At 42.6% G+C, this 26,314-nt stretch overlaps 1 protein-coding gene across 3 annotated transcripts in view; it reads left to right on the top strand.

Annotated features, from left to right (window-relative positions):
* The window catches only part of ARHGEF7 (Rho guanine nucleotide exchange factor 7), a 180,476-nt gene extending 155,985 nt beyond the window's left edge, over nucleotides 1-24,491 (top strand). For 2 of the 3 annotated variants that reach the window (XM_075336661.1, XM_075336663.1), the window contains 5 exons: nucleotides 7,689-7,778; nucleotides 10,978-11,154; nucleotides 22,692-22,791; nucleotides 23,032-23,086; nucleotides 23,512-24,491. In XM_075336661.1, the coding sequence (XP_075192776.1) occupies nucleotides 7,689-7,778; nucleotides 10,978-11,154; nucleotides 22,692-22,791; nucleotides 23,032-23,086; nucleotides 23,512-23,634 (545 nt within the window). In that variant the 3' untranslated portion in view covers nucleotides 23,635-24,491. The remainder of the gene's footprint in view (nucleotides 1-7,688; nucleotides 7,779-10,977; nucleotides 11,155-22,691; nucleotides 22,792-23,031; nucleotides 23,087-23,511) is intronic. The other variant, XM_075336662.1, reaches the window with a different exon arrangement.
* The last annotated feature ends 1,823 nt before the right edge of the window (nucleotides 24,492-26,314 follow it).

Here is a 26,314-nt window from a genome sequence, read left to right as displayed (position 1 = left end):
TCCCTGGTAAGACGCCACCAGATTATAAAACGGACCCCATATATTTTTATTTTTTTTTTACCTTTCTTTGTCGCTCCATTGGGAGACCCAGACAATTGGGTGTATAGCTTCTGCCTCCGGAGGCCACACAAAGTATTACACTTTAAAAAGTGTAACCCCTCCCCTCTGCCTATACACCCTCCCGTGCATCACGGGCTCCTCAGTTTTATGCTTTGTGTTGAAGGAGGCACACATTCACTCAAGCTCCCATTTTAGTCAGCAGCGGCTGCTGATTGTATCGGATGGAAGAAAAGAGGGCCCTAACAGGGCCCCCGGCATGCTCCCTTCTCACCCCACTAAGTCGGCGGTGCTGTTAAGGTTGAGGTACCCATTGCGGGTACAAAGGCTGGAGCCACATGCCGTTTTTCCTTCCCCATCCCTTAGAGGCTCTGGGAGAAGTGGGATCCTAACCGGTCACCATTCACTGGGACCGGGCTCCCTCCGCAGCCCCTGGGGGAATCTGACGGACAGGAGACTGAGTATCATCAGGGACAGGCCCTGCATCTATAAGGTACTCTGTGTCCCCTTGGGGACGGTGCATGGAGCGCCTGTGTTACAGACGCTGCAGCGGCTGCTGTTTTTTTGTGACGACCGGGACTACCGCGCCGACCGCGCCTGTTTGCCGGCCGCGTTATTAAATTTAGTCCCCGGCTTCTGCGGCCTAGTACCATAACTCCCGCCCCCGGGCCTGACAGTCAGGGGTAAGGGCGGGACGGTCGACTGGACGTCGGCAGTGAGGGCTGGAGCATACTTAGGTGTTCTCCTCCCCCCTCACTGAGCACTGTGGGGCACCAGATTCCCGCACTTTATTAGTCACGCCCACGGCTCCCTCCTCCCCTGAGAACTCTGGCAGCCATATTTACAATCACTTCTGCCGGTGGAGGATTTCAGAACGAGCTCTACAGCTCTGGGAGGCCCAGGCAGGGAATCTGGTGGACACACAACCGCTTTGGGCAATCGGTAAGCCACACCGGTTACCCGGTGCTGGCCCCCCTTGGGTGCCGAAGTGTGTGTCTGTGTGTATATATATATATATATATATATATATATATATATATATATATATATATATATATATATATATATATATATATATATATATATATATATGTATATATAATATATATATATTTGCATACATTTTCTCTGTTCGGCCGCATTGTTTTGCTTTTGGCTATATACCCTCAGTGATCACTCTCAGAGGAGACTACAGCATGTCGTCCGCAAAGAGCAAGGGTGCCAAGGCACAGGCTTATTTTGCAACCTGTACCTCTTGTGCGGCTATGTTACCTGCAGGTTCCACCTACCCTCACTGTGTGCAATGCTCGGCCCCTGTGGCACTCACTCAGCCGGAGCCTCGGGCACTGGTGGGACCCTCGGCTCAGGTAGAACCGCCGGCTTCCACTGTCCAGGTGGCAGGGACAGAGTTTGCAGTTTTGGCTGAGAAACTCTCGGAGTCGCTTTCTCAATCCATGGCTCAGTCTATGGACAGATGGTTTGCTAAGATACTAGAAGCCTTGCAGTCCAGATCGGTCACACAGGCCCCGGGCACTGTGAGTTCATCGCCCCCAGGCCCCTCTCGGTCGGTGCAGCAGGGTGCTCCTGGGGTGACACCTAGGTCCCACGTTGAGGACTCCGACACGGACCGCAGTCCCAGACCGGCTAAGCGGGCTCGCTGGGAACCTTCCCCGGCTTCATCACGCTGTTCGGGGTCGCAGCATGAGGACTCTCTGGAGGATGAGGCGGAGGTCGCAGCTCAGGGCTCTGATCCTGACGTTGCTCTCAATCTTGATACACCTGAAGGGGACGCCATAGTAAATGACCTTATAGCGTCCATCAACCAGGTGCTAGATCTTTCTCCCCCAACTCCACCTATAGAGGAGTCGGCTTCACAGCAGGAGAAACACCAGTTTAGGTTTCCCAAACGTACACGGAGTGCGTTTTTCGATCACTCTAACTTCAGAGATGCTGTCCAGAAGCACAGAGCATTTCCGGACAAGCGCTTTACTAAGCGCCTTAATGACACACGTTACCCCTTCCCCCCTGACGTAGTTAAGGGTTGGGCTCAGTGTCCCAAGGTGGATCCTCCAGTCTCTAGACTGGCGGCTAGATCCGTAGTGTCAGTGGCAGATGGTTCATCGCTCAAGGATGCCACTGACAGACAAATAGAGCTCCTGATGAAATCCATCTATGAAGCCATAGGCGCGTCGTTTGCTCCGGCCTTTGCAGCCGTGTGGGCACTCCAAGCTATCTCAGCTTGTCTGTCTGAGATTAATGCAGTCACACGTACCTCTGCTCCGCAAGTTGTGTCTTTGACTTCTCAGGCGTCGGCATTTTCGTCCTACGCCATGAACGCCGTCCTGGACTCAGCGAGCCGTACAGCGGTAGCGTCCGCCAATTCGGTGGCAGTCCGCAGGGCCATGTGGCTACGCGAATGGAAGGCAGACTCTGCTTCCAAGAAGTTCTTAACCGGTTTGCCATTTTCTGGCGACCGTTTGTTTGGCGAGCAATTGGATGAAATTATTAAACAATCCAAGGGTAAGGACTCGTCCTTACCCCAGTCCAAACCAAACAAACCTCAGCAACGAAAAATTCAATCGAGGTTTCGGTCCTTTCGGCCCTCAGCCAGGTCCCAATCCTCCACGTCCAACAGGTCAGAGAAGGGCCAGAGGAACTCTTCTGCATGGCGGTCTAAGTCAAGTCCTCCAAAGGCCGCCGGAGGAACCGCCTCCGAGGCGGCCTCCTCATGACTTTCGGCCTCCCCAAACCGCATCCTCGGTCGGTGGCAGGCTCTCCCGCTTTTGCGACGCCTGGTGGCCACATGTCCAAGACCGATGGGTGAGAGACATTCTGTCGCACGGTTACAGGATAGAGCTCAGCTCTCGTCCTCCGACTCGTTTCTTCAGAACATCTCCGCCCCCCGAGCGAGCCGATGCCTTTCGGCCTGGCGACAGCCCCACGGGTCTTCACCAAGATCATGGCATCCGTGGTGGCGGTCCTACACTCTCAGGGCCACTCGGTGATCCCTTACTTAGACGATCTCCTTGTCAAGTCACCCTCCCGGGTGGCATGTCAACACAGCCTGACCATTGCTCTGGAGACTCCAGAGGTTCGGGTGGATCATCAATTTCCCAAAGTCAAAATTGACACCGACCCAATCACTGACTTACCTCGGGATGGAGTTTCATACTCTCTCAGTGATAGTGAAGCTTCCGCTGGACAAACAGCGTTCGCTACAGACAGGGGTGCACTCTCTCCTTCGGACCCAGTCACACCCCTTGAGGCGCCTCATGCACTTCCTAGGGAAGATGGTGGCAGCAATGGAGGCAGTTCCCTTTGCGCAGTTTCATCTGCGTCCACTTCAATGGGACATTCTCCGCAAATGGGACAGGAGGTAGACGTCCCTAGACAGGAACGTGTCTCTTTCACTGGTAGCCAAAACCTCTCTTCAGTGGTGGCTTCTTCCCACTTCCTTGTCGAAGGGAAAATCATTCCTGCCCCCATCCTGGGCTGTGGTCACGACGGACGCGAGTCTGTCAGGGTGGGGAGCGGTCTTCCTCCACCACAGGGCTCAGGGAACCTGGACTCCGACAGAGTCCTCCCTTCAGATCAATGTTCTGGAGATAAGGGCAGTGTATCTAGCCCTAAAGGCGTTCCATCGGTGGCTGGAGGGCAGACAGATCCGCATACAGTCGGACAACGCCACGGCGGTCGCGTACATCAACCACCAGGGCGGCACACGCAGTCGTCAGGCCTTCCAAGAAGTTCGGCGGATTCTGCTGTGGGCGGAAGCCACAGCCTCCACCATCTCCGCAGTTCACATCCCGGGCGTAGAAAACTGAGAAGCAGACTTTCTCAGTCGCCAGGGCATGGACGCAGGGGAATGGTCTCTTCACCCGGACGTGTTTCAAGAGATCTGTTGTCGCTGGGGAACGCCGGACGTCGATCTCATGGCGTCTCGGCACAACAACAAAGTCCCGGCATTTATGGCACGGTCTCAGAGCTCTGGCGGCGGACGCATTAGTTCAGGATTGGTCGCAGTTTCGACTGCCTTATGTATTTCCTCCTCTGGCACTGCTGCCCAGAGTGTTGCGCAAGATCAGGTCCGACTGCCGCCACGCCATCCTCGTCGCTCCAGACTGGCCGAGGAGGTCATGGTACCCGGATCTGTGGCACCTCACGGTGGGTCAACCGTGGGCACTCCCAGACCAACCAGACTTGCTGTCTCAAGGGCCATTTTTCCATCTGAATTCTGCGGCCCTCAACCTGACTGTGTGGCCATTGAGTCCTGGCTCCTAGCGTTCTCAGGGTTATCTCAAGATGTCATTGCCACTATGAGACAAGCCAGGAAACCAACGTCCGCCAAGATCTATCACAGGGCTTGGAGGATCTTCTTATCCTGGTGCTCTGATCGGGGTTTTACCCCCTGGCCGTTTGCCTTACCCACTTTTCTTTCTTTCCTTCAATCCGGAATGGATAAGGGTTTGTCTCTCGGCTCTCTCAAGGGACAAGTATCGGCGCTTTCCGTGTTTTTTTCAAAAGCGTCTAGCCAGGCTTCCGCAGGTCCGCACGTTCCTGCAGGGAGTTTGCCACATAGTCCCACCTTACATGCGTCCGCTGGAACCCTGGGATCTTAACAGGGTGCTAACGGCTCTTCAGAAACCACTTTTCGAGCCGATGCGGGATGTCTCTCTATCACGCCTTTCGCAGAAGGTGGCCTTCCTAGTGGCAGTCACATCACTTCGGAGAGTGTCTGAGCTAGCAGCGCTGTCATGCAAAGCCCCCTTCCTGGTGTTTCACCAGGATAAGGTGGTTCTGCGTCCGGTCCCGGAATTTCTCCCTAAGGTGGTATCCCCTTTTCATCTCAATCAGGATATCTCCTTACCTTCCTTTTGCCCTCATCCAGTTCACCAATGTGAAAAGGATTTGCACTTGTTAGATCTCGTGAGAGCACTCCGGTTCTACATTTCTCGCACGGCGCCGTTCGGATGCGCTCTTTGTCCTTGTCGCTGGCCAGCGTAAGGGGTCACAGGCTTCCAAGTCAACCTTGGCTCGGTGGATCAAGGAACCGATTCTTGAAGCCTACCGTTCTTCTGGGCTTCCGATTCTTTCAGGGCTGAAGGCCCATTCTACCAGAGCCGTGGGTGCATCCTGGGCATTGCGGCACCAGGCTACGGCTCAGCAGGTGTGTCAGGCGGCTACCTGGTCGAGTCTGCACACTTTCACGAAACACTATCAGGTGCATGCCTATGCTTCGGCAGATGCCAGCCTAGGTAGGCGAGTCCTTCAGGCGGCGGTCGCCCACCTGTAAGAGGGGGCCGTTTTTCGACTCTTTTTATCGAGGTATTCTTTTACCCACCCAGGGACTGCTTTTGGACGTCCCAATTGTCTGGGTCTCCCAATGGAGCGACAAAGAAGAAGGGAATTTTGTTTACTTACCGTAAATTCCTTTTCTTCTAGCTCCTATTGGGAGACCCAGCACCCGCCCCTGTTCCCTTCGGGCTGTTGTTCTTTTGTGTACACATGTTGTTCATGTTGAATTGTTCTTTTGGTTCATGGTTTCAGTTCTCCGAACATCCTTCGGATTGAATTTACCTTAGACCAATTTATAAGTTTCCTCCTTCCTGCTTTTGCACCAAAACTGAGGAGCCCGTGATGCACGGGAGGGTGTATAGGCAGAGGGGAGGGGTTACACTTTTTAAAGTGTAATACTTTGTGTGGCCTCCGGAGGCAGAAGCTATACACCCAATTGTCTGGGTCTCCCAATAGGAGCTAGAAGAAAAGGAATTTACGGTAAGTAAACAAAATTCCCTTCTTTTCTTTTCCTCCAAATTTGGGGTGCGTATTCTAATCCGGTGTGTCTTCTAAAACAAAAAATACGGTAATTTTCCAAGTATGGCAGAAAAAAGGCGCAATTCTGCAAATTTTTAAATGTTTTTTTTTTATTAAATTTACATAATTAATTTAGCGGTGAAATAACCCGGAGATATGATTGTCTAGGTCAGTACTATTATGCCGATAACACAACATGCATAGTCTTTGTTTTATTTAGCTGATGAAAAAAAAACCTGAAATTTGTACAAAAATAAATAAATTGCGACACCATTTTCCAAAAGAAAACCTTTTTAATTTGGAGTATAGTGCTATGTGAATGCTTATTTTATTGCGCCCTAAGCAAACCTTTTTATTTATACCATTTTGGGACAGGTGCGATGTTTTGATTGCATCTTATTATACCTTGTATGTGCTGTTGCGGAATTCTGTTGACTTGATTTTTTTTTTTTTTCGTTACACAATTAATTTCTAATACAGGAAAAGGGGAGTAATTTTAACATTTTAAATTTTCTGATTTTTTTTCATATTGTTTTTTTTTAGTTCCTTTAGGGAACTTGAATCTGCGATCATCCAATTGCTAATGCTATATACAGCAATACAAGAGTATTGCTATATATAGTAAAAATGAGTGTCCTTTGAACACTAGCCACGGGCTGAGTTTCACAGAAGCACCATCATGACAGGCACGAGGGTCTTCAACTGATCCCTGGCTGACACCAACCCATAAATGTCCCATGACTGCCTATGAGCATTAGAACAGGGCGCTCCCCTACTGGCCCGCTGTAAATGTTATTGTAACAGATTGACATCAGAATTTAACAGGTTAACAGCTGTGGGCAGAGCTTTTCTCCACATGCGGCTGTTAGAGGCAGATGATGGCTGAATATCACAGCCATTATCTGCTGAGAAAAATGCAGGCTCGGCTTGTAGGCCTGCTTCAAAGTCAGGGCGTCTGCATAGGATGTACCAGTACATCATATGACGGTAAGGGTTTAAAGAGGACCTGTCACCAGGTTGTCTCCAGTTTTTGCTCATATTTTATCTACCCAGAGAAGTCTGTTTTGTTTTTTTTTTTTTAATTTGTTTTAATCTGGTATGCCATTTTACTAAAACTGAAAATACACATTACTCATAGTATGGCTGACCTAAAGATATATGCAAATTAAACTGGTGTGTTCTTGTTCAAGTACCAACTTGATGCATTTACCAACAAAATGAAAGGGGTTTTTAATGAGTCCAAAAAAACCTCTCAAGCTAGTGCAGGTAGTAGAGGCTTCTTATCTAGATATTTTCATCTTCTACCTTCCTCCCTTTTCCAGGCTTGTCACTGCAGTATACAGTTTTTGGCTTCCTGGAGCAGGGCATGCCTGTAGATTGTCTAACACTGAAGACTACTTCCCGAGATGCAGCACACTAAAAGAAGTTCATCTGTCTTCTATAGTAGACCAGTAGCTTCATGCATGTGCAATAAGCCCATGGCGCTGAATGTCTTCTGTGCACGTTCAGTGTGACACCCATGCGTGCTCAAAGCGAAGCCCCCGGACGTTTTCTCACTGCTGACATTACATAATGGAAAGCAAAAAGCTCACCACGAGACCGATATGCGTGACTTCAGCAGAACTCTCACACAGTGAGAACGTCTGAATCCAGGAATCTCCGGCATTAGTAAAGTATTGCAGATTTTCTTCCATAGCTTGGACAGGGGTGGAGAAAAATTGTATTGGGAAACTCCTTATAAGTATTTCCTAAACCTATTTTTGGAGCGGCTTTGACCATTTTGTCCTTTTTTTTTTTTTTTTTTTTTTCTTTTCCAGGCACAGCGGCACTAGAGGAAGATGCTCAGATACTAAAAGTTATCGAGGCTTACTGTACAAGTGCCAAAACACGTCAAACATTAAATTCCAGTGAGTGTACCTTTATTTTTAGCTAAAGTACGGTTGTGTAATACAATATTTGTTAGTTATTATATATATATTTATTTATATATATATATATATATATATATATATATATATATATATATAATTTATTTATTTATTTATTTCATTTTTGCCAAATACTGAATATTAGTGTTGGTTTGTTATATTTGTTACTTTCTACCGAGTGAGGATGAACCGTAAGTATACTTCTTCCAGTGCACTTTGGCCTATAATGCGCATTTCATTTGTCCAGTATTCCTAAATACTTTGGGTCCCATAATATTACTACTATTTTATTTATTTTTAGTTTGCATTACATAAGCAAATAAGCCAAGTTTTTGCTATTTGCATTCTAATTAAAGTGTATTTGTGCCACCTAACCCCATATATTATTTATTTAGCCTGTTTACTTTTTTTGTTTGTTTAGCTTTTATAGTATTAATATCTTATGCTTTTTATGTAGTTTCTCTGAAAAGGTGAAGATTTTCTTTCAATAACGCTAATAGGAGCATGTAAGGCTGTGTTCACACATTTCAGTTGTATCAGATTTTGGGTGCAACATTGCTGAATGCATGATATAACCAAATGTATGAGCACATCCTATTTATTTTGAGCTTTGGGCTTTAAATGCTTATTGCGTGAGGCCGCACCTGACATTGTCTGCAGCTATATATTGAATTGATCTACAGTACTAACCTCTACATGAAGTTACTCATATCTTTACTCCTGGTGTGCTAAAATCTATCAATAAAATCTTTTAGTTTTTTACACGCATGTGTTTATTTTTCATGACTGGTAGGTTGGATGTGTTTGCTTTTCTGTACTGTTAGGCAGCAGGTAAGCAGAGATGTCTATATTCAGGAACCACAGATTTCCAGCCACGGTCTTCATAACTTTGCAAGAAACAGAAAAGTCTTTCTGTTCTGATTTCCTGCTGATTTGCTTATGTATCACAACCAAGCAGCTTTTCCCATGTGCTTTGCAGATGATAAATAATTGTAAGGAATGATTCTCTGAAGGCCAGATCAACAGCAATCATGTTTATATCAAGCTTTTCCATTTTGCTTCTTCCTTCATGTGATATGCCTCTGCACCCTCCTTAATGGCTTAATGTCATCCTAAAGCCTGTTGCATCTGTCTCTGATGCTGATGGTATACAGTAGCTGTCTATAAAGTAACCTCAGCCATGTGTGCACTTCTTATCTCCGATAGTAGAGTGCAAGGAAGAAGCATTATCTTCAGCAATCTGTAGCTTTGTTCTTTCTAAAGATGGGTGAATTATAAAGTTAGAGTCTAAAATGATGGTCTTTTTATTGCAATCAGTCTGTAAAACGGCTGCTTGTAACATGGGTACAGTCTTAGTTCTCCTCACCTTTTGGAGATTATTATTTTTTTTTTTTTTTTAACTGGAGCTAAAAAATAATATATGCAATTGGTTATCGTTAAACATTTTGTGCCTTTTGCCTGCTGTAGCTCCTGTGTTGCAGCATATTGCTGGCTGCTGAATGAGTTAACTGAGAGCAGGGGCATAACTAAAGTTCAATAGGTCCTGGTGCAAAAGTTGGTCGGATCTATATCCTATAAAGACATACGAGTTGCGCTCCCCCAATCATGTAGTAATGTCCCCCTTCCTGTTTTAATGTACCTCATCCTGGGATCCTTCCTGGTAAATTTGTCCCCCCATCCTGGTATATACTGTCCCCCTCCTGGGGCCCTCCTGTTATATATTGTCCCCATCCTGGTAAATATGTCTCTGTTCTATCTAACGAAAAAAACAAAAACATTGTACTTGCCCTCGTCGCACAACATCCTCCTGCATAGCCATCACGCAGCAGCTGGCAGCTTTCATCGCTATGGGAATGCATGATGTCATTGTCATACGCTGCTCTCAAACACTGGGACGCCAATGAAAGCTGCCAGCTTCTGTTTGGACGATAGCCTGTATTGCAGTGCAGGAACCTGATGGGTCTCTGTGCTATGATGTATTTCAGCTGGATGTGCTCCCTTGGACTCACATCGAGCTGGAGCCAGTGGGCTCCCTGCACCCCCGGGCTCAGTCACTGTTGTAGTCCCTGCGACCGCAATTGTTCCATCCCTGACTTGTTCCATCCCTGAGTCTTTCAGTGTAACGGAGCGTTTGTAATTATTTTATTTGTGTTTTTCTGAGCCCTTCTTATGATTATGGCCATAGTGAAATGTACAGGAAAACAAACAGCCTCTGAAAAACAATTGGTGCAATTTTTTTGATGAAACCCAGTTGCAAATATTATTCTTAGCCTCCAAATACATGGATTTCAGTGTATAAAAAAGGCCTCAAAAGTGGAAAGCCCTTTGACGTGGTGATATATCACTAGAACATGCCATCACTTACTGATGGGTCTCATTGCATGCACTCCTGAAAATCCATAGAATGAAGGAAACGACTGGGCCGATACAGTGCTGCAGTTTTTTTTTTACTGATATTCCTCTTTCAGCCCAAGAGCGGTTCAGGACCTACACCACCTTCTTATTTACCTAATTAAGGCAGTAAACAGACATTTGCCTTTCCCTGCAGAAAATGGTAGCTGAGAGTACCAGTGTGCAGGAGAAATGCTGAAAAGAACGCTGACTCTGACGTCTGGATTGACAGGGGTCCAATAAGTTGGACACTTAAAAATCCTAATGTTATGTTATAGCCTAGCAGTGTAAACACCCCTTAATTTCCAAAATCTATTCATGAAGGATATACCTTAAATCCCAAAAAGACATTTGCATACTCTAGATTCCCTTGATTCCTGTCTTGATCGTATCAAACTTGTAGGTAGATCTTTTGCTCTCCCCTAACCTTGTGGCATTTCTGATTTGTTCTGTCAATCACCCTGTTGTGTTGTAATTATTTGTGAAGTCCAGTAGACCGATCCCTAGACAAAATGTAGGCACACCTAACAAATAGTTGTATCTACTTCTGGCTGCATAGTCTTATCTCATGATCAAGTAACTAATGAAATCTGCAAAGCTTTGGTCTCCTTTTTAACAATATTTTCTTTTTCCCTCTCTTCCCATCACCCTTTTTTGCTTTTTGTTTTGTTTCATGTTATGATTTTGGTTGTGGCTTTTCCTGTCCTGTTCTCCTCCTCTTCTGTTCATTCCTTCCATCTTTGCCTCCCACCATTGCCATTTCATTTCACCCATACATCATCCTTAGCATGGCAAGGCACTGATCTGATGCATAATCACGTCTTGGCTGATGATGACCAATCAAGTCTAGACTCCTTGGGTCGTCGCAGTAGTCTTTCTCGTTTGGAGCCTTCAGACCTCTCCGAAGACTCTGACTATGACAGTATATGGACAGCCCATAGTTACAGAATGGGGTCTACTTCTCGTAAGAGCTGTTGCTCATATATCTCTCACCAGAACTAATGCACTTCTAAACTTTTTTTCTTAACAAAAATGCTTGTTATACCACAATCTACTTTTTTCTTAGATGTTTACTTGTGTTCTCTGTCTTTAATGTAATGATTATAAGAACTGAGGCAGTGTCTGGTACTCCATGTGTGTGTATATACATACATGTACATATATATGTGTGTATATATAATATGGATCCAGGTTCCTTTTTCTGCTGGGGAAAAAAAAAATCTATTCACAAAGGTAAAATGTCCATTGGTAATATACCTCACACTCTTTAAATGCTTGCTGTACGTTCCTAGCTTAGTTTTATGTCCGAAAACGTGAGGATTTTTTTCAACTCCGGCAGATTAAGTATTCTGTCTTTGATGTTTCTTCTGAAGTGATAATTTTATGTGTATTTTTTTGTAATTTGGGAAAACCTGAAATGTGCAGATTTGCGAGGGCCTTTGTGAATATATAATTTTGTATAGAAATAACTCCATAAATAAGGTTAGTTTTCAAAGTACAATAGTTCTGAGGGACGTCTCTGCGGCACTGCAAATGTCTGGCAGGAAGAGAGTTTGCACAATCACGTGGGGAAGGCAATGATGGTGACTGAAGAAAAAATTCCAATCTTGCCAGTATTTGCTACGGTCACTGTTTGTTTGTGTTCTTATTTATCGTGCCTGTATGTATTTTACAGTATTTAAATATTTTCTTTTGTGTTTATGTTCTTATTGCTATTATTTAAATTGTTCTTCATGCATATAACTTATATGATGGTATTAAGAAGGCCGTCCTACCTTGAAATTTGTGATATTCTAGCCATATGAAATATGTAAGTGGTGGGAAAATTATTTTTATTATTTTTTTTTAAGTATTATCCAGAAGCTGCTACTTGTCTGTATTCTCTGCCTTCTTCCCAAAAGTAGGTCAGTGTTACCCCATCAAAATTTCTCAGGCCTCCTTAGTGTGGCTCCCTAGGTGTATGCAGCTACTGTCAGGCATCAGTAACGCCAGATTTAGAAAAGTATTACTCAATGGTTTCATATCATGGCAAAAAGGTGATAATTATCAAATTGTACATTGCACTTCTCCCCTGCCATTTTTCACACAAAATTCTAAATGTGGCTAACCACCACCTGATATGTTTGACTGACTCTCAAGCAACAAATGGTATACACAGTATTTAGTATGAAATCTGAACTGCTTTATATCTTTATTGCTGAATTCCCGAAACAAATACCAAGTGATTACGAGGTCTAGTTTATATAACTAAGTTGTCGTTGGCTGACTTATTGATCATCGATCTTTGGTATGACATGCTAATTAAAGGCAATGTTTGGTGCTGTTTCTATATTTTCCCAACTTTAGTGATTGGTGGAAAACGTAATCTTTTCACCAGGCAACATGCAGCTGTTTTATGTAGTAAAAAAACCACACATCTCCTTGAAAGCACCACAACTACATTAAGCATTTTATCGTCAGAGATTTACATAGAGAGAAACTGCAGTAGGGCCACTCGAAAGCGAACAGAAATCCAGCAGAATTAGCCAGTCCTACACCCATACACATTAGATAGCTGTTAGCCGAACAATCGGCCAAGGCATCATTCACCCGGCAGCCATCTCGGTCTACTGTCCCATAAACAGGAGCGCTTGTTCAGCGAAGCACTCCTGGGTTCTTTATTAGAAAGCCACTGACACGTCAAGTTACAATGTGATCAGCAACCCAAAATCTGACATGCACGATTGGCATCGCTCCTGACGATCATTCGGCCGGTATTCCCATACAGATTAGACCATCAGCTGAACCCATCAATATCTGCCTCCAGTCTGATGTTTCTGCTGGCTTTCACTCGATGTAATCACATGTATCTGTAAACCTATTTAACACTACCCATAAGTTTCTGCTCTAAAATTATGGTAAAAATTGAGTTATGCTAAAGGGATCATCCAATTTGTTTTCTGTTTTGTAATATCATCTGTTGACCTCTTTCCTTTTGACATTATTTACTTTTCCTTAAATGGCCCACACCACGTAATTTAAAGAGCAGCCCCTCCTTAGTCACTTGTCAGAACTAGTTGAAGTCTAAAGAGAGACAGCGCCCAAGACCTGTATCTCAACTGTCAGAGGTGTGTAAGTACACATACCAGCGCAACTTGAGTACTAAGGCTAAGTTCACACAGGGGCTCTTTTGCTGCGTTTTTGGTGTGTTTTCGAAGTCACAAAAATGCACCTACATGCATGCATTTCCTTCTCCCAGTTAAGTCTATGAGATTTTGATTTTACTGTCCAGATTGGGCATCTTTTGTTGGCTGCATCTTGGCTGCGTTTTTGAAGATGCAGCATGTCAATTCTTTTTGATTTTTTTTCCAGCGTTTTTGAGCCCTTCCAGTCAATAGATTTGACTTAAAAAAGCGCATAGGGCAAAATGCGGTAAAAACACGCCAAAAACGCATTTTTTTTTTATGTATTTTTGTCGCGGTGCATTTTTTGGGACAAAAACGCTGCATCTTTGTGGTTAAAAAAAGATGCCGCTTGTGAACATACCCTAAGGCTGGAGAAAAAAAAATCCTGTGTGTGCAGTCAACTGAGGAGGAGAGATAGTTCTTATCCTGTCGCACGCTTTCCACGCTGCATCGGTAGGTTTACTTACAGCTCTGTCAGTTGAGACACAGGTCTCACAAGCCGAGATTCTTCAGACTGTATCTCATCCTGACAGGTCACTAGGACATGCTGCTATTTTAATTATGTGGCAGGGACCATTTTATTACATTCTTTAAGAACTCGTATAAAGCATTACTTTGGGTGGAAGTTAACTTGCATGTGTAGCTTTTTTTTTTTTTTTCTTTTTCATTTGATTACTGCATGTGATTGATGTTTTTGTTAATTTTAAAGGAACTCTAAAGAAGAATGGTATTAATTTTCTATTTTTTTTTTTATGCAATTTTGTTTCATATTGCAGTTTAAGCTGAGAAATATATAATGTAGTTATCTCTATGTCATGAGGATCAGCCATGTCTCCCCTTCAGCAGGAGCTTCCCCCCTCTGTGCTATCTGCAGTAGGACAGACAGTTTATGAAGTCCTGCTCCACTTTCACTCTCCAGATAAAAACAGAACAGAGTAGCAGGAATTTGACTTGTGTGTTCCCTTCAGGATTTCTACTAGACTGTTAATCTGCCGGATTTTTTGCAGGAAATAACACACTGTGGGTAAGATTATCTAGCTTTCACTAGTCAGATAAAACTAGTCTATAAACACTTTGTGCATTATTGCATCTATTTTTTATTACTGCCCAACAGCTCCAATGGCCTACAGATAATTTATTACAATAAACATTTAAGCATATATAATTGCTTACATTTACATTTTCCAATTCTCTGCCGTTGAGTCTCTCCCTTTTTGTGAAGCCTGTACTCCACCTCCTCGTTTTCAGATGGTCTGCTAAGTTGCTGAAGAGATTGTATACCTGGGTCCTGGATCATGATCTGGCTCAGGCATTTTCAGAATTAACCAGGGTGTCCAAGACTCTGCACCTGAAAACGCTGCACAACAGTAGCCAGTCGGCCACTCTGGGAGCTCTCGCCACCTCTCCAGATGAGTCAGAAGACCCTCCAGTGACTTCTCACCAGCATGTCCGGTCCCAGCTGCACTCTAAGCGGTCTGATTTCTTTCATGTTAAGGTCTTCCTCTCCAAATAGACATCCAGCAGCCTTTCCTTCTCATCCAGGAATGCACTTTGCGGAGCGTTCAGACACTAATCCCAGCGCGGAATCAGTGTTGGACCCTTATTAGACTGAGAGGTTGAGGGATAGAAATAATAGATTTGATTACAGTGGTTGATTCTTTCCTAGTGGTAAGATCGATGGATCCCCTTCCACCTGGTCAAGCAGGGTTCTTCAGAAGGTGTAAAGGTGTGGCTAAAGCTTTTGCTGACCATGAGGAATTTACAGAGGTACTTCAGAAAGCCAGGGAACACCTGGACATACGTTTTCAAAAGCGTAGTCTTATGGAAGTGTTGTACCCTTTCCCACTAGAGCTGGTAGTGTCCTGGTCTACTCCGTCGCTGGTGGATACTCCCATATCCTGCCTATGTAGAACAACTACCCTGCCTCATGGTGAGGTTGCAGCATTGAAGAAACCCACAGACAGACTGTGAGTCATTTTTCTAGCTGGGTCTCTGGAGGGGGAGTTAGCTGAGGTGGCAAACCAGATTGAGCAAGGAGCTAAATATCTTTGTTCTGCATCCCTTGATGCAACTTAGTGTTGTGCTAAGGAGAGTGGATTTAGCCTCAAAGTCCATTACAAGGTTACCTTTTCAGTGGTCCCGCCTTTTTGGAACCAGGCTAGATAAAATTATTGCTGATGAAAAAGGTGGTATAAGTACTATTCTGCCTCAATCTAGAATCAGCTGGCCATGTCGAACGCGTGGAGCCTTGGAACTTCGTCCCTTTCATCAGTATCCAGCTCCAGAGGTTTAGGTCTGTCAGAGGTCCTGTGCATCCCAGGATTCTAAGGGAGCCCCCTTTAGGCTGGTCCACGCCGGGTGTCCTGCTGAACCTGGTGGTGAGACCTATGGTTCCAGGAAGTATAGTTGGGGGCAGTCAGTGATTTTTGGTTGATAGAGGTGGTCTTCTCAGGCTCCAGAATAGAGTTTTCCATTCCTCAAGTTTTCTCAGGTCTCCTCATCCACTTCACTCACCTTAAGATCCTGTTTCGATCAAACCATATTGTCTCTGCTGCAAGTAGGAATGATTACAAGGGTTCAGCATTTTCAGGGGTTTTTAGTCAAATCTTTTTGTTAACTCTAAAAAGGAGTGATCTATGCAGCCTATTCTAGATCTCAAGTGTCTCAACAAGTGGGTGCGACTATGTCCCTTTTAAGTTGCTGTTGCTATGCCCTGTGGTCGTGTCTATGGAAGTTGACAAGTTTCTATCTGTGCTAGATATTCAAGATGCGTACATGCTCTTACCTACTTTTCTTGCTCACCTTCGTTGCCTTCGGTTTGTGATCAACCAAGAGCACTTTCAGTTCATAGCTCTGCCCTTCAGATTGGCCACTGCACAGAGGGTGTTTACAAAGATATTGGCCCCAGTTATGGCACTCCTCCACTCCAGGGAATAGTGGTAATCTCCTACCTGGATAACTTTCCTTGTCAAAGCTCCTACCCAGTCTCAGAACTGAGATACCTCACAGTTGGGCTACAAACCCTGAACTGCTTTGGGTGGGATTGTCAGCCTGACCAAGTCCACGTTAGTTTTTACTCAGCGTCTAAGTTTTTTGGGAATGATTCGCAACATGGCTTGGTATTCGTTTTTCCCCCAGAGGAGAAGAGACTAGTGCTTTGATCGGTGAAGGAAAATGTATTGTTCAGCACAAATAACTACCTGTGTAATGCTGTCACCCAAGTCCTTCAGAGAACACCATGTCATTCTAAAATGGCACTTGCTGCAACCAAACTTGCTCTGTTAAACTGCATTAATCTGTGCTTTCTCATTCTCAAGTATTTTTGGCTCATGAACGAGGGAGGATTTTAATAATTTTTATAGGTTTCTTCATGTTTCTGTAAAATCCACCAACTTGCCCTGTTCATGAAATGTAGCTTCTTGTTTTTTGGGGATTTTTTTTGTCATGTGATTGGAGACTAGGACTATAATATGACCCTTGAACCTGGTGCGGGTAATTCAGATCACAACATGCCCCAAACACTGAAGGGTTTAGAACTGCAGCACTTGAGGATGATCTTGTTAATTCTCCAGCTTTATTTTTAATATGTTGTTTTTTTAATATAGCTGTTTGGCCATAAAATAAAAAAATTACTTTTTATTTTCATGCTATACATATGCAGTGACTCCAAACTGGGAAACGTTTTCTGTATACATAATTCCTCCTATGGTCTTGGCCACCTCCATTGTGTGCATAGCTGGTAGCATTCAGAGATCCAAAAATCAGACCATGAGAGGTTTATATTGCCAAATTATTTTTGTTGTTTTATGTCTAAACAGCTTGTTTTAATTTTTTCTCTTTTCTGCTATAATCACAGAAAGGTGACAATACATTGATGACGTATAATACACTGTTCTGAAATAGTCATCATTTTCTTTTTCTTTTTAAGGTAAAATAACACATTTTCCAGAATAGTCAATGTGTCTATTTTTGTGAGTCAAGTAAACACTTTGTTTATGCAATTCTGTAACATATATACATATACATATATAAATATACATATATCCATGTAGATAAATATATATGATGAACCAGGGCATTGGGTCCAAACTAGAGGTTACCGAATGTCCTGATCCCTTTTCACCTCAATGACATGAACTGTCGCACTGTATTTCTCTGCATTTTATAGTGCCCATCTCTATGTTCAGTGTTTCTGTATCTGCGACGAAGCACATTACCCAGTGTTCAGTGGTGTGAGTAATTACCTGTTCACCTCATCTACAGAAGTGAAAAGCCATGTCTGGTCGGACATTGCCTTCTTAAGAATACAAACTAAAATACAGATGTATTTCTGAATGTTGTATTGTACAGTATAAATATGCCTTGTGGTTCAGTATGACATTAAAGTATTTGCTTTCTCAAAAAATTGAAAAAAGCAAAGTCTGAGAGAATGCATTTGTTATGTACAGTTGAAATAAATTTTGCCTTTGCTAGTCTGTGCCTTCAAAAGTGACTTTTTTTTTCCTGGATAGAAATGATTAACACAGTAGAAGGAATTAAAGTACCATAACTAATACCGTGGTATTCATTCTAGTCTTTCAGATTTTAAAGACTTGTGGATTACCTCGGTATATTTAATTACTGCGACTCATTGTCAGAAACAACATGGCTAATACATAGAACAATAGTGTTTCCATTTTATAAAAAAAAAAAAAAAATCAAATTTACAGTAATAGGCCCCTTTCAGACGTCCGTGTTTACACAAGTGCAAGCCACACGTACTGGTATGGTCATCTGTGTGAAATTTGTGTGGCGTTCGTGTGACATTCGTGTTTGCATATCTGTGACATCCGTGTGACTGGTACCGGTAAAAAATGCATGATACTGAAATGTTTTTTTCTTTAATGTGTAAAAGATGGGCAAAGCCTGAAAAATTATAGATAGATATAGATTAGCTAAAATAGACAGAACAGATAGAATAGCTAGCTTGGCCAGCTGTTTTACAGCAATTTTATTTTTGAATTTAAAAAAGATGTGGGGTCCCCCCAATTTTCATATCCAGCACAGCAGCAGCTGCAGGCTGCAACCCTCCGCTCTCTGCTGTATCTTGGCTTGTAATGAAAAATAGAGGGGATCCCACGCTTATTTTTTAGATTTAAAAAAAGGCGGGTGCCCTCAATTTTACTGAAAAAAAACAGCAGACAACTGGGGGCTGATATTATTAGAGTGGGAAGGGCCATGGTTATTTGGCCCTTTCCAGTCTAACAATAGCAGCCCACCCCAGAAATTGCACACCCATTAGGTGTGCCAATTTTGGTGCTGGACCCGGCTCTTCCCTTTGCCCTGGTGTGGTGGCAAACAGGGTAATATTTGTGGGGTTGCTGTCAGCTCCAGCTTGCATCAAGTCCTGGTATTTTTATTTTAGTGGCGTCTAGCAGACACCACCATTACTAATCCAGTAGTTGAAATGAGAATAACTAAGTTTATTTGATAAAAAAAAAAAAACCAACTCTAGCCCTCGTTTCCAATTTAATTCTTATAAAAAAAAAAAATCCGTAATCCATGCTGAGGTCCCATGACATTCCCCAAAAGCAAACCTGAAAAGACATAAAAATAGAAAATCATTCAATAAATAAAGATCAGAGACTCTCTTCCAATTTATATCCCTATCAAAGCCCTAAACCTGGTACGCCGTAATCCAATTAGGGGGGCCCATGTTGATCCCATACTGCTGTCACATTCAATGGAGAACCGAACGTTCCCCATTGATCATGAGAGTAGCCCCTTCGGGTGCACACAAACTGTTGTGTATGCTTCCCTGCGGTGACCTGGACCTAATAAGGTGAGCCCAGGTCACCGCAGGGGCACCCTCAGCAGTATGTGTGTAGGCGCAGCAGTGACGTCACGGGTTAATCGGAGTTCACAATGAACTCAGATGACATCCTGACGACACCCCCGTCACGGTGCTACTGACACCCCCGTCACGTCCGCGCTATTGCGGGTGTCGCGGCAGTATCATCACGGGTTCATCAAATTTCCCAATGAACTATGATGAACCCATGACGTCACTATCACTACACCCGCGGTAGCATGGGGGTGTTGTCAGGATGTCATCTGAGTTCCTTTGATACTCTGATGACTTCCTAACCTCACTGCACACACACTACTGGATACTCACCTGTTCCCAGCGATGCTGTCCCTGGCACTGATGTCTCCGGTGCTGCTGTTGCTTCCAGGTCCTCTGTGTAGTGCATATTCAATGAGTATAATAAGCGGGGGTCGGAAGCAAGTGACAGCAGCACCGAAGACAGCAGGGATGTAGACAAGTGACTATAGAAATTAATTTTATTTCAGAGAGACGTGTTTTCTCCGGTTCGTGTTTCACAGATCACATCAGTGTGTGGTACATGTGACACCCATGTTGCCGGAGAAAAAAAAATGACATGTCTGCTTGTGTGCTTGCGGGGAAACGTGGGCCCACACGTTTCGTGTGAAAATACGCACGTGTGAGGAACACCATAGAATAACATGGGTGTGTGTGGCATCCATGTTAAAAACAGATGTCACACGTACCTGAAACACGGACGTCTGAAACCGACCTTATTAAAAGCATATTTGACACTTTTTGGCGTTCCATTTCCAATTAAATTCCAAACCGTCCCGTGTGCTATCTGACTGCGGTTTGATTTTATCTTGGAAATCTAATACTTGTGGTCAATCTTGCTTGTACGTATGGCAGCGTGCCAGAGAAGTTTACAGGATACTGTCGAGATACAGAATGGCAGATGCTTGTATGTGTACTAATAGGAAAAGTCAAAAACGCAAGGTTGAAATCTATAATCACTTTTTTCACCTCCTGGACTCTTAATATAATTGCTTCCAGTTTCCTTGTTTACCTGAAAGAAACCGTACTGTGAACTAGGGAAAAAGACATACAAAATCTTAAACCACTGAAAGTAAAATATTATCTATATATTCTTAAAAATGTAAATTCCATCCTCCTTCCCTCTCAAAAAAGACTAGAAGTCAATGTAAAATGTGTTCACACGGTTGAATTATTATATGGCTGAAGTATTAGCACTGTTTTTTTCAGCCATCACTTATTGGACATGGCATAGATTCAATTTCTTCATTTGTTGCTAATCCCACTTTAGGTTGGGTTTTATACATCGGAAGGGTCTGTGTTTTGTGCCTGTGTCAGAAGCAGCTAAGTTGTGCACCTGTATGGCATCCTTAGCTGAATCAAAAAAAAATGCACACAGGGTCAGCTCTATGACCATTCCGGTGCAACAACTGTTCCATTGATGACTGGGAAAGATGCTATTATATTTAACCTTTTCCTATCCAATAAAGTTTCCTGTTTTGCCCTTTGAAATCCTATTATAATTGGGAAAAAAACGTCAAAACAGAATATTGCAATATGAATGAATTTTGTAAAATAAATCAACAGGAAATCAATTTATTCACATGTGAATGATAAACCAAGCAGTTGCCCGACAAAGGCGCGTAATGGAATTTTTGGAATTTTCCCCCCGGGGAAAGGATAGGAAAAGGTTAATGGGGTCAGTATAGGTGTAAGTTTCCCTATGATACATCTGTACAACATGGGAAAATAAAATCATTGAATGGTCTGAGGGGTAACTAGGCCTTATAGAGGAGAAGCTACAACATATATCACTAAAATATAAACTCATAAATTCATTACTGTTGTAGTAGCTCATAACCATAAACAGATCTAAAAACTAAAAAAAAAATAAAAAAAATCAATGATACCTTACAATGAAGTTATTATTATAAGAAGCAATTCCTAATTGACATATTGTGTATAACACTTAATCACTCCTATAGGGTCCCGTTACACATAGCGACGTACCAGCGATCCTACCTGGCAGGGATCGCTGGTATGTCGCTACATGGTCGCTGTTGAGCTGTCAATTAGACAGATCTCCACAGCAATCAGCCACCAGTGACCCGTGTAACGACAGCTCCCTACAGACTCAGAACCGGCGCTTGTTGTTCTCCTGCCGTTAAACACGTCGATGCGTGCTGCACAGCGGGAGACCAATGAGCAAAAAATGGTCCTGATTGTTTTGTCACGATCAGCGACCTCGGAGCAGGGGCCTGCTCCCTGCTGCTTGTTACACACAGCGATGTTGCTGTTACGTCACAAAACCTGTGACGTTTCAGCGATCTCGCTAGCGATCTCGCTATGTGTGGCGCGAGCTATAGTAAAAATAAATCTTGAAGACTTGTTCTCCATTAGCCACCAGTGCTCCATTGTAGAGGTCTGTAAATCTGGATGATTGTTTTATGTATAGTTTTATATATTTGATTTGGAAGGGGGGTGTCTAAATTCTATTGTATGCATATTTTTTCTCTCTTCTGTCACTGTGCTTACAGTTGTTTATTCACTTTAGCGATAGTTTTTTGTCAGTATATTCGTATTCTATGCAGTTCTCTGGATAACTGCATTACTTTCTCAATTCCATCTTTTCCATTTTCCTGTCAGGCACTATATAATTTTACCTACCATTGAAATGCAGCTGCTTATTTCTTTAGTCAGTCTATTGTCAATCATCCACAAGCCAGTCACCATGAATGTGCAGGAACAGGTGCATATGGAGGGTTATACGAGGTTAATGTCCTCTAGACGGTCCTTGCTTTTGCCTTTTGTGTAGATATAGTCACTCGGTCTCCAAGGTTGACAAGCTGCGTTTAGATAATCAAAGCTAATCTCCAAAAAACGTGAGCCATTCAGCTGCAATATTCAGTGTTTTCATATTTTAGTGATCTTTTTTTTAAATCCTTTTTATAGACCTCCAAAAGAGTAGCTACTTCAGCGGTGGTATCAAGTCACGTTGATCCTTACGCCTCTTAGCAATGAAGAGACATAATTCCACTTCTTGGTCATGTGTGTCCTCTGTTATAGGGTTGTTCATGTCTTGGATGTCCTATTATTTGTGATTAATGTGTTTCCTTTTCCTATTGCCTGTTTAGGTAAGTTTTCTCTGTGAATTGTTTGAATGTTGTAATAAGTGCAGTCTGTATTCTGTACACCGTGATGCTACAGGTATTGTATGTTGGTTTTTCATAACTTTTTATGTACAATGGGACTCACAGCCATACATCTATAATACAACTATAATAATTACTGGATATCTGTGAATAAAAACCTTGTTGCCTTTTTCTCCTGGCCAGAAGGTATTAGTGCTACCTTTCTTTTAGTATTTCTTCAGTCTATAGCTTCATAGTTGTAGTTTTTAATGACTTGTAAACCTGTGGGACACTGAGCTTAAAATATAGATGTATAGCTCAAAGTATGAGCTCTTGGTAACTTTCTGAATCTTACTACATTCAGGTTCGCGCAAAGAATCTGCTCCTCAGGTTTTACTTCCAGAAGAGGAGAAAATTATTGTAGAAGAAACTAGAAGCAACGGTCAGACTGTTATAGAAGAGAAGTGAGTATCTCTGCCATGGGCTGCTCAATAGACAATGCTGCAGAGGAGATGTAACTGATGTTAGACTTATGTGATCCTCTTGCTACAAACAGTTGAAACCGATTATGACCTGGATGGGTTAGGTTAGTGAAAACAGATGATAATTGAATATCCTATTTTCGTGCTTTTTTGCTTTTGTATTGAACTCTCTTGTCAAAACTTGCTTCTTTGAAGTACTGATCCATTTTATTTCTTTTCAAGGAGTCTTGTGGACACAGTGTATGCATTGAAAGATGAGGTACAAGAGCTAAAGCAGGTCTGTATAATTTAATATTTTAAGGTTTGTTCTACGATATAATTTATACATTGGTCAATCAGATACCATACAGTACATCAGGATAACATTGTAATTTGATTAAGTAAGTTGTAGGACAAACAAAACAAATGGTTGAGGGCTCAGGTTGAAACACTGTGCTTATGACCCAGAAAACTTAGAGTGGTACATCGGTTGTATAGAACTTTGGTATTTAGTACTTTGGCTTAATACATAGGGACAATTGCAAATACCAGTAAATATGAAGTACCAAACCAGCAGGCTTACTGCACTGTTTGTTCTTCTTGTTCTTCTTGCCCCTTCTCATCAGTATAGCCATTAAACTTTACAGAACCTACCTCTCTTTCCACTGTAAAAGTCTGAATTTTATTACTTTCTAACTTCCACATACACACTGTATTTAACAGGATAGCAAAAAGATGAAGAAATCCTTAGAAGAAGAACAAAGAGCGCGTAAGGAACTTGAGAAGCTCATCAGGAGAGTTCTGAAGAACATGAATGATCCTTCCTGGGATGAAACTAATTTATAATGGCCCATCCAGTGTCTTCCTAATTCCATACCAGGGATCAAACACTTGGACCATGTGTTTTGTGTGTGTGTCCTTGTAAAAACAGAAGCACTGCTAATTGAGATTTAACTGGATTGTAATAGGACTCTGTCGTACTGTACTACATCCATACATTGCTGTCCGCCTGCAGACACATCACTACGCAGTCGCTAATGTGAAGTTTAGAGATTTGAACAATACCAGTTGGATACCCATCTAACTTCACATTAATTACCTCATTTTGCAGAAGGAGCAGTTGCTAAGAGTCTGATTTACCTTTTTTTTTTTTAACCAGAATTTTTTTCAGTTGTTATATAGATATGTATTCTTTTCTTATGTATATAGTGTTTTGAATGCATACGTCAAGGGCACTAAAACCTCTTTATACATTTTTGGTGGATCTTCATACTGGTCACTTGTACATATTTTAAAACGGTCTACCTATGTCTCGACGGGGGAACTTACTGTCTGTGTACTATTTACATGCTTGAAAGGGTGGGCTGTGTGTTTAAAATAATTTAATTACATTATTTATGGTCATGTAGCCAGGTGAAACCAAGCAAGGGAAACGAAAACCTTTTCAATGTTAAACTGCTCACTAACAAATTGCCACCCGTGTTTATACAAATATATACATATATATATATTTATTATCTTGTTTCTCTTCTAATGTGACATGGGGGGCATCTAAAGATGTATATATCTACATGTTTTTTTTTCCTGATTTTTACAGCTTAACTTTCTATATATACATATAAAAAAAATCTTTCGTTACTGATGAACTTATTGAAAAGCATTTGCATTTTACCTTTTTTTCACTGCAACCAATTAAATATTGGCTATGAACTGACTTCAGTTTGATCTGAATTACAATTCACCCTATAATGTAGCAACTCAAAAATGTTAAAGTGAATGTTCACATTTGGAGACCTTTTTTTAAATTTATGTGAATGGAGTTAACAAAAAAATAAAATTAAAAAAAAAAAATATATAAATAAATAAATATATATATATATATATATATATATATATATATATATATATATAATATACCGTGTTTTTCCAAAAATAGGACACTGTCTAATATTTTTTTTGCCCCCCAAAAAAGCACTAGGGCTTATTTTTGGAAGAGGTCTTATTCTTGGAGAAACACGGTTGGGGGTAGGTTTACCCCCCAAAAAAGCAGACCTCATACTCACCAGACCAGGACGTCTTCGTGGTTCCCAGGTCCTCCTGTGATCTCCGGTCAGTGCTGCATGCCGTCCTACCCTGCTGCTAGCTGACACACACACAGCAGATCTCTCACACACACACACACACAGCAGATCTCTCACACACACACACACACACACACACACACACACACACACACACACACACACACACACACACACACACACACCAGATCACAGATACACACAGCAGATCGCAGATATACACAGCCATCACAGATACACACAGCAGATCGCAGGCACACACAGCCGATCGCAGGCACACACAGCCGATCACAGATACACACATCCGATCGCAGGCACACACAGCCGATCACAGATACACACATCCGATCACAGACACACACATCCGAACGCAGACACACACACAACCGATTGCAGACACACACAGCATATCACACACACACACACATCACATCACATTCAGCACTTACGGCAGCAGGGAATGATGAGAGCAAGTCACGTGTCCGGCCGCAGGTCCTGTTCGTCGCGCTGTACCGCACTGCCTCTCAGGATTCTCCCGGCGAGAAGAGATCGGTGTCGCTGGATGAGGTGAGTGTGTATGCGATCCGATGTTTGTGTGTGTGTGATTTGATGTTTGCGTGTGATCCGATGTTTGTGTGTGCGATCTGATTATGTGTGCTATCTGAGTGTGTGTGCGATCCGATGTTTGTGTGTGAGATCTGGTGGGTGGGTGGGTGTGTGTGTGTGTGTGTGTGTGTGTGTGTGTGTGTGTGTTTGCGCTGATGTGTGCGGGTGTGTGATCACTGCAGGTCCTGCTGTTCGGCATCTGGTGAGTATAATTGCCGGGTGCCGCTGTCTATAATGAAGTGTCCTGCAGTATCTAACTTTTTTAGCTGCACGGACACTTCATTATTGATCCGGGACTAGGGCTTATTTTCGGGGGAGGGCTTATATTTAAGCCTTTTTCCGAAAATGCTGAAAATCCCTGCTAGGGCTTATTTTTGGGGGAGGTCTTATTTTTGGAAAAACACGGTATATATATATATATATATATAGATAGATAGATAGATAGATAGATAGATATTATATATAGATAGATAGATATTATATATATATATATAATCTAGAGAGATATATCATTTTTTTTTTCTTTTTTCAGATCGATTTCATAAAAATTTTTACACAGTTTGCTTTCTGCAGCCTCCTGTATTGCCCTGTCTATTGCCCTATTGTGGTCTGACGGAGTTTGTCTCCTTTATTTCTTAGCTCCCCTATGACCACATTAAAGTTGGTTTGTCTAGAAAAGCAACAAAACTGTGGTAAATGTTTAATGAAACCCTATTACAAAAATGAGTTTTTAGCCCCAAATACATGCATTCAGATGAAAAACAAACAAAACATATATAATATATATACTGCGTTTCCCTGAAAATTAGACAGGGTCTTATATTATTTTTGGTTACAAA

This window comes from Anomaloglossus baeobatrachus, chromosome 2 (genome assembly GCF_048569485.1).
Source record: "Anomaloglossus baeobatrachus isolate aAnoBae1 chromosome 2, aAnoBae1.hap1, whole genome shotgun sequence".
Lineage (NCBI taxonomy): Eukaryota > Metazoa > Chordata > Amphibia > Anura > Aromobatidae > Anomaloglossus > Anomaloglossus baeobatrachus.
This window is presented reverse-complemented; position numbering and strand designations above follow the sequence as displayed.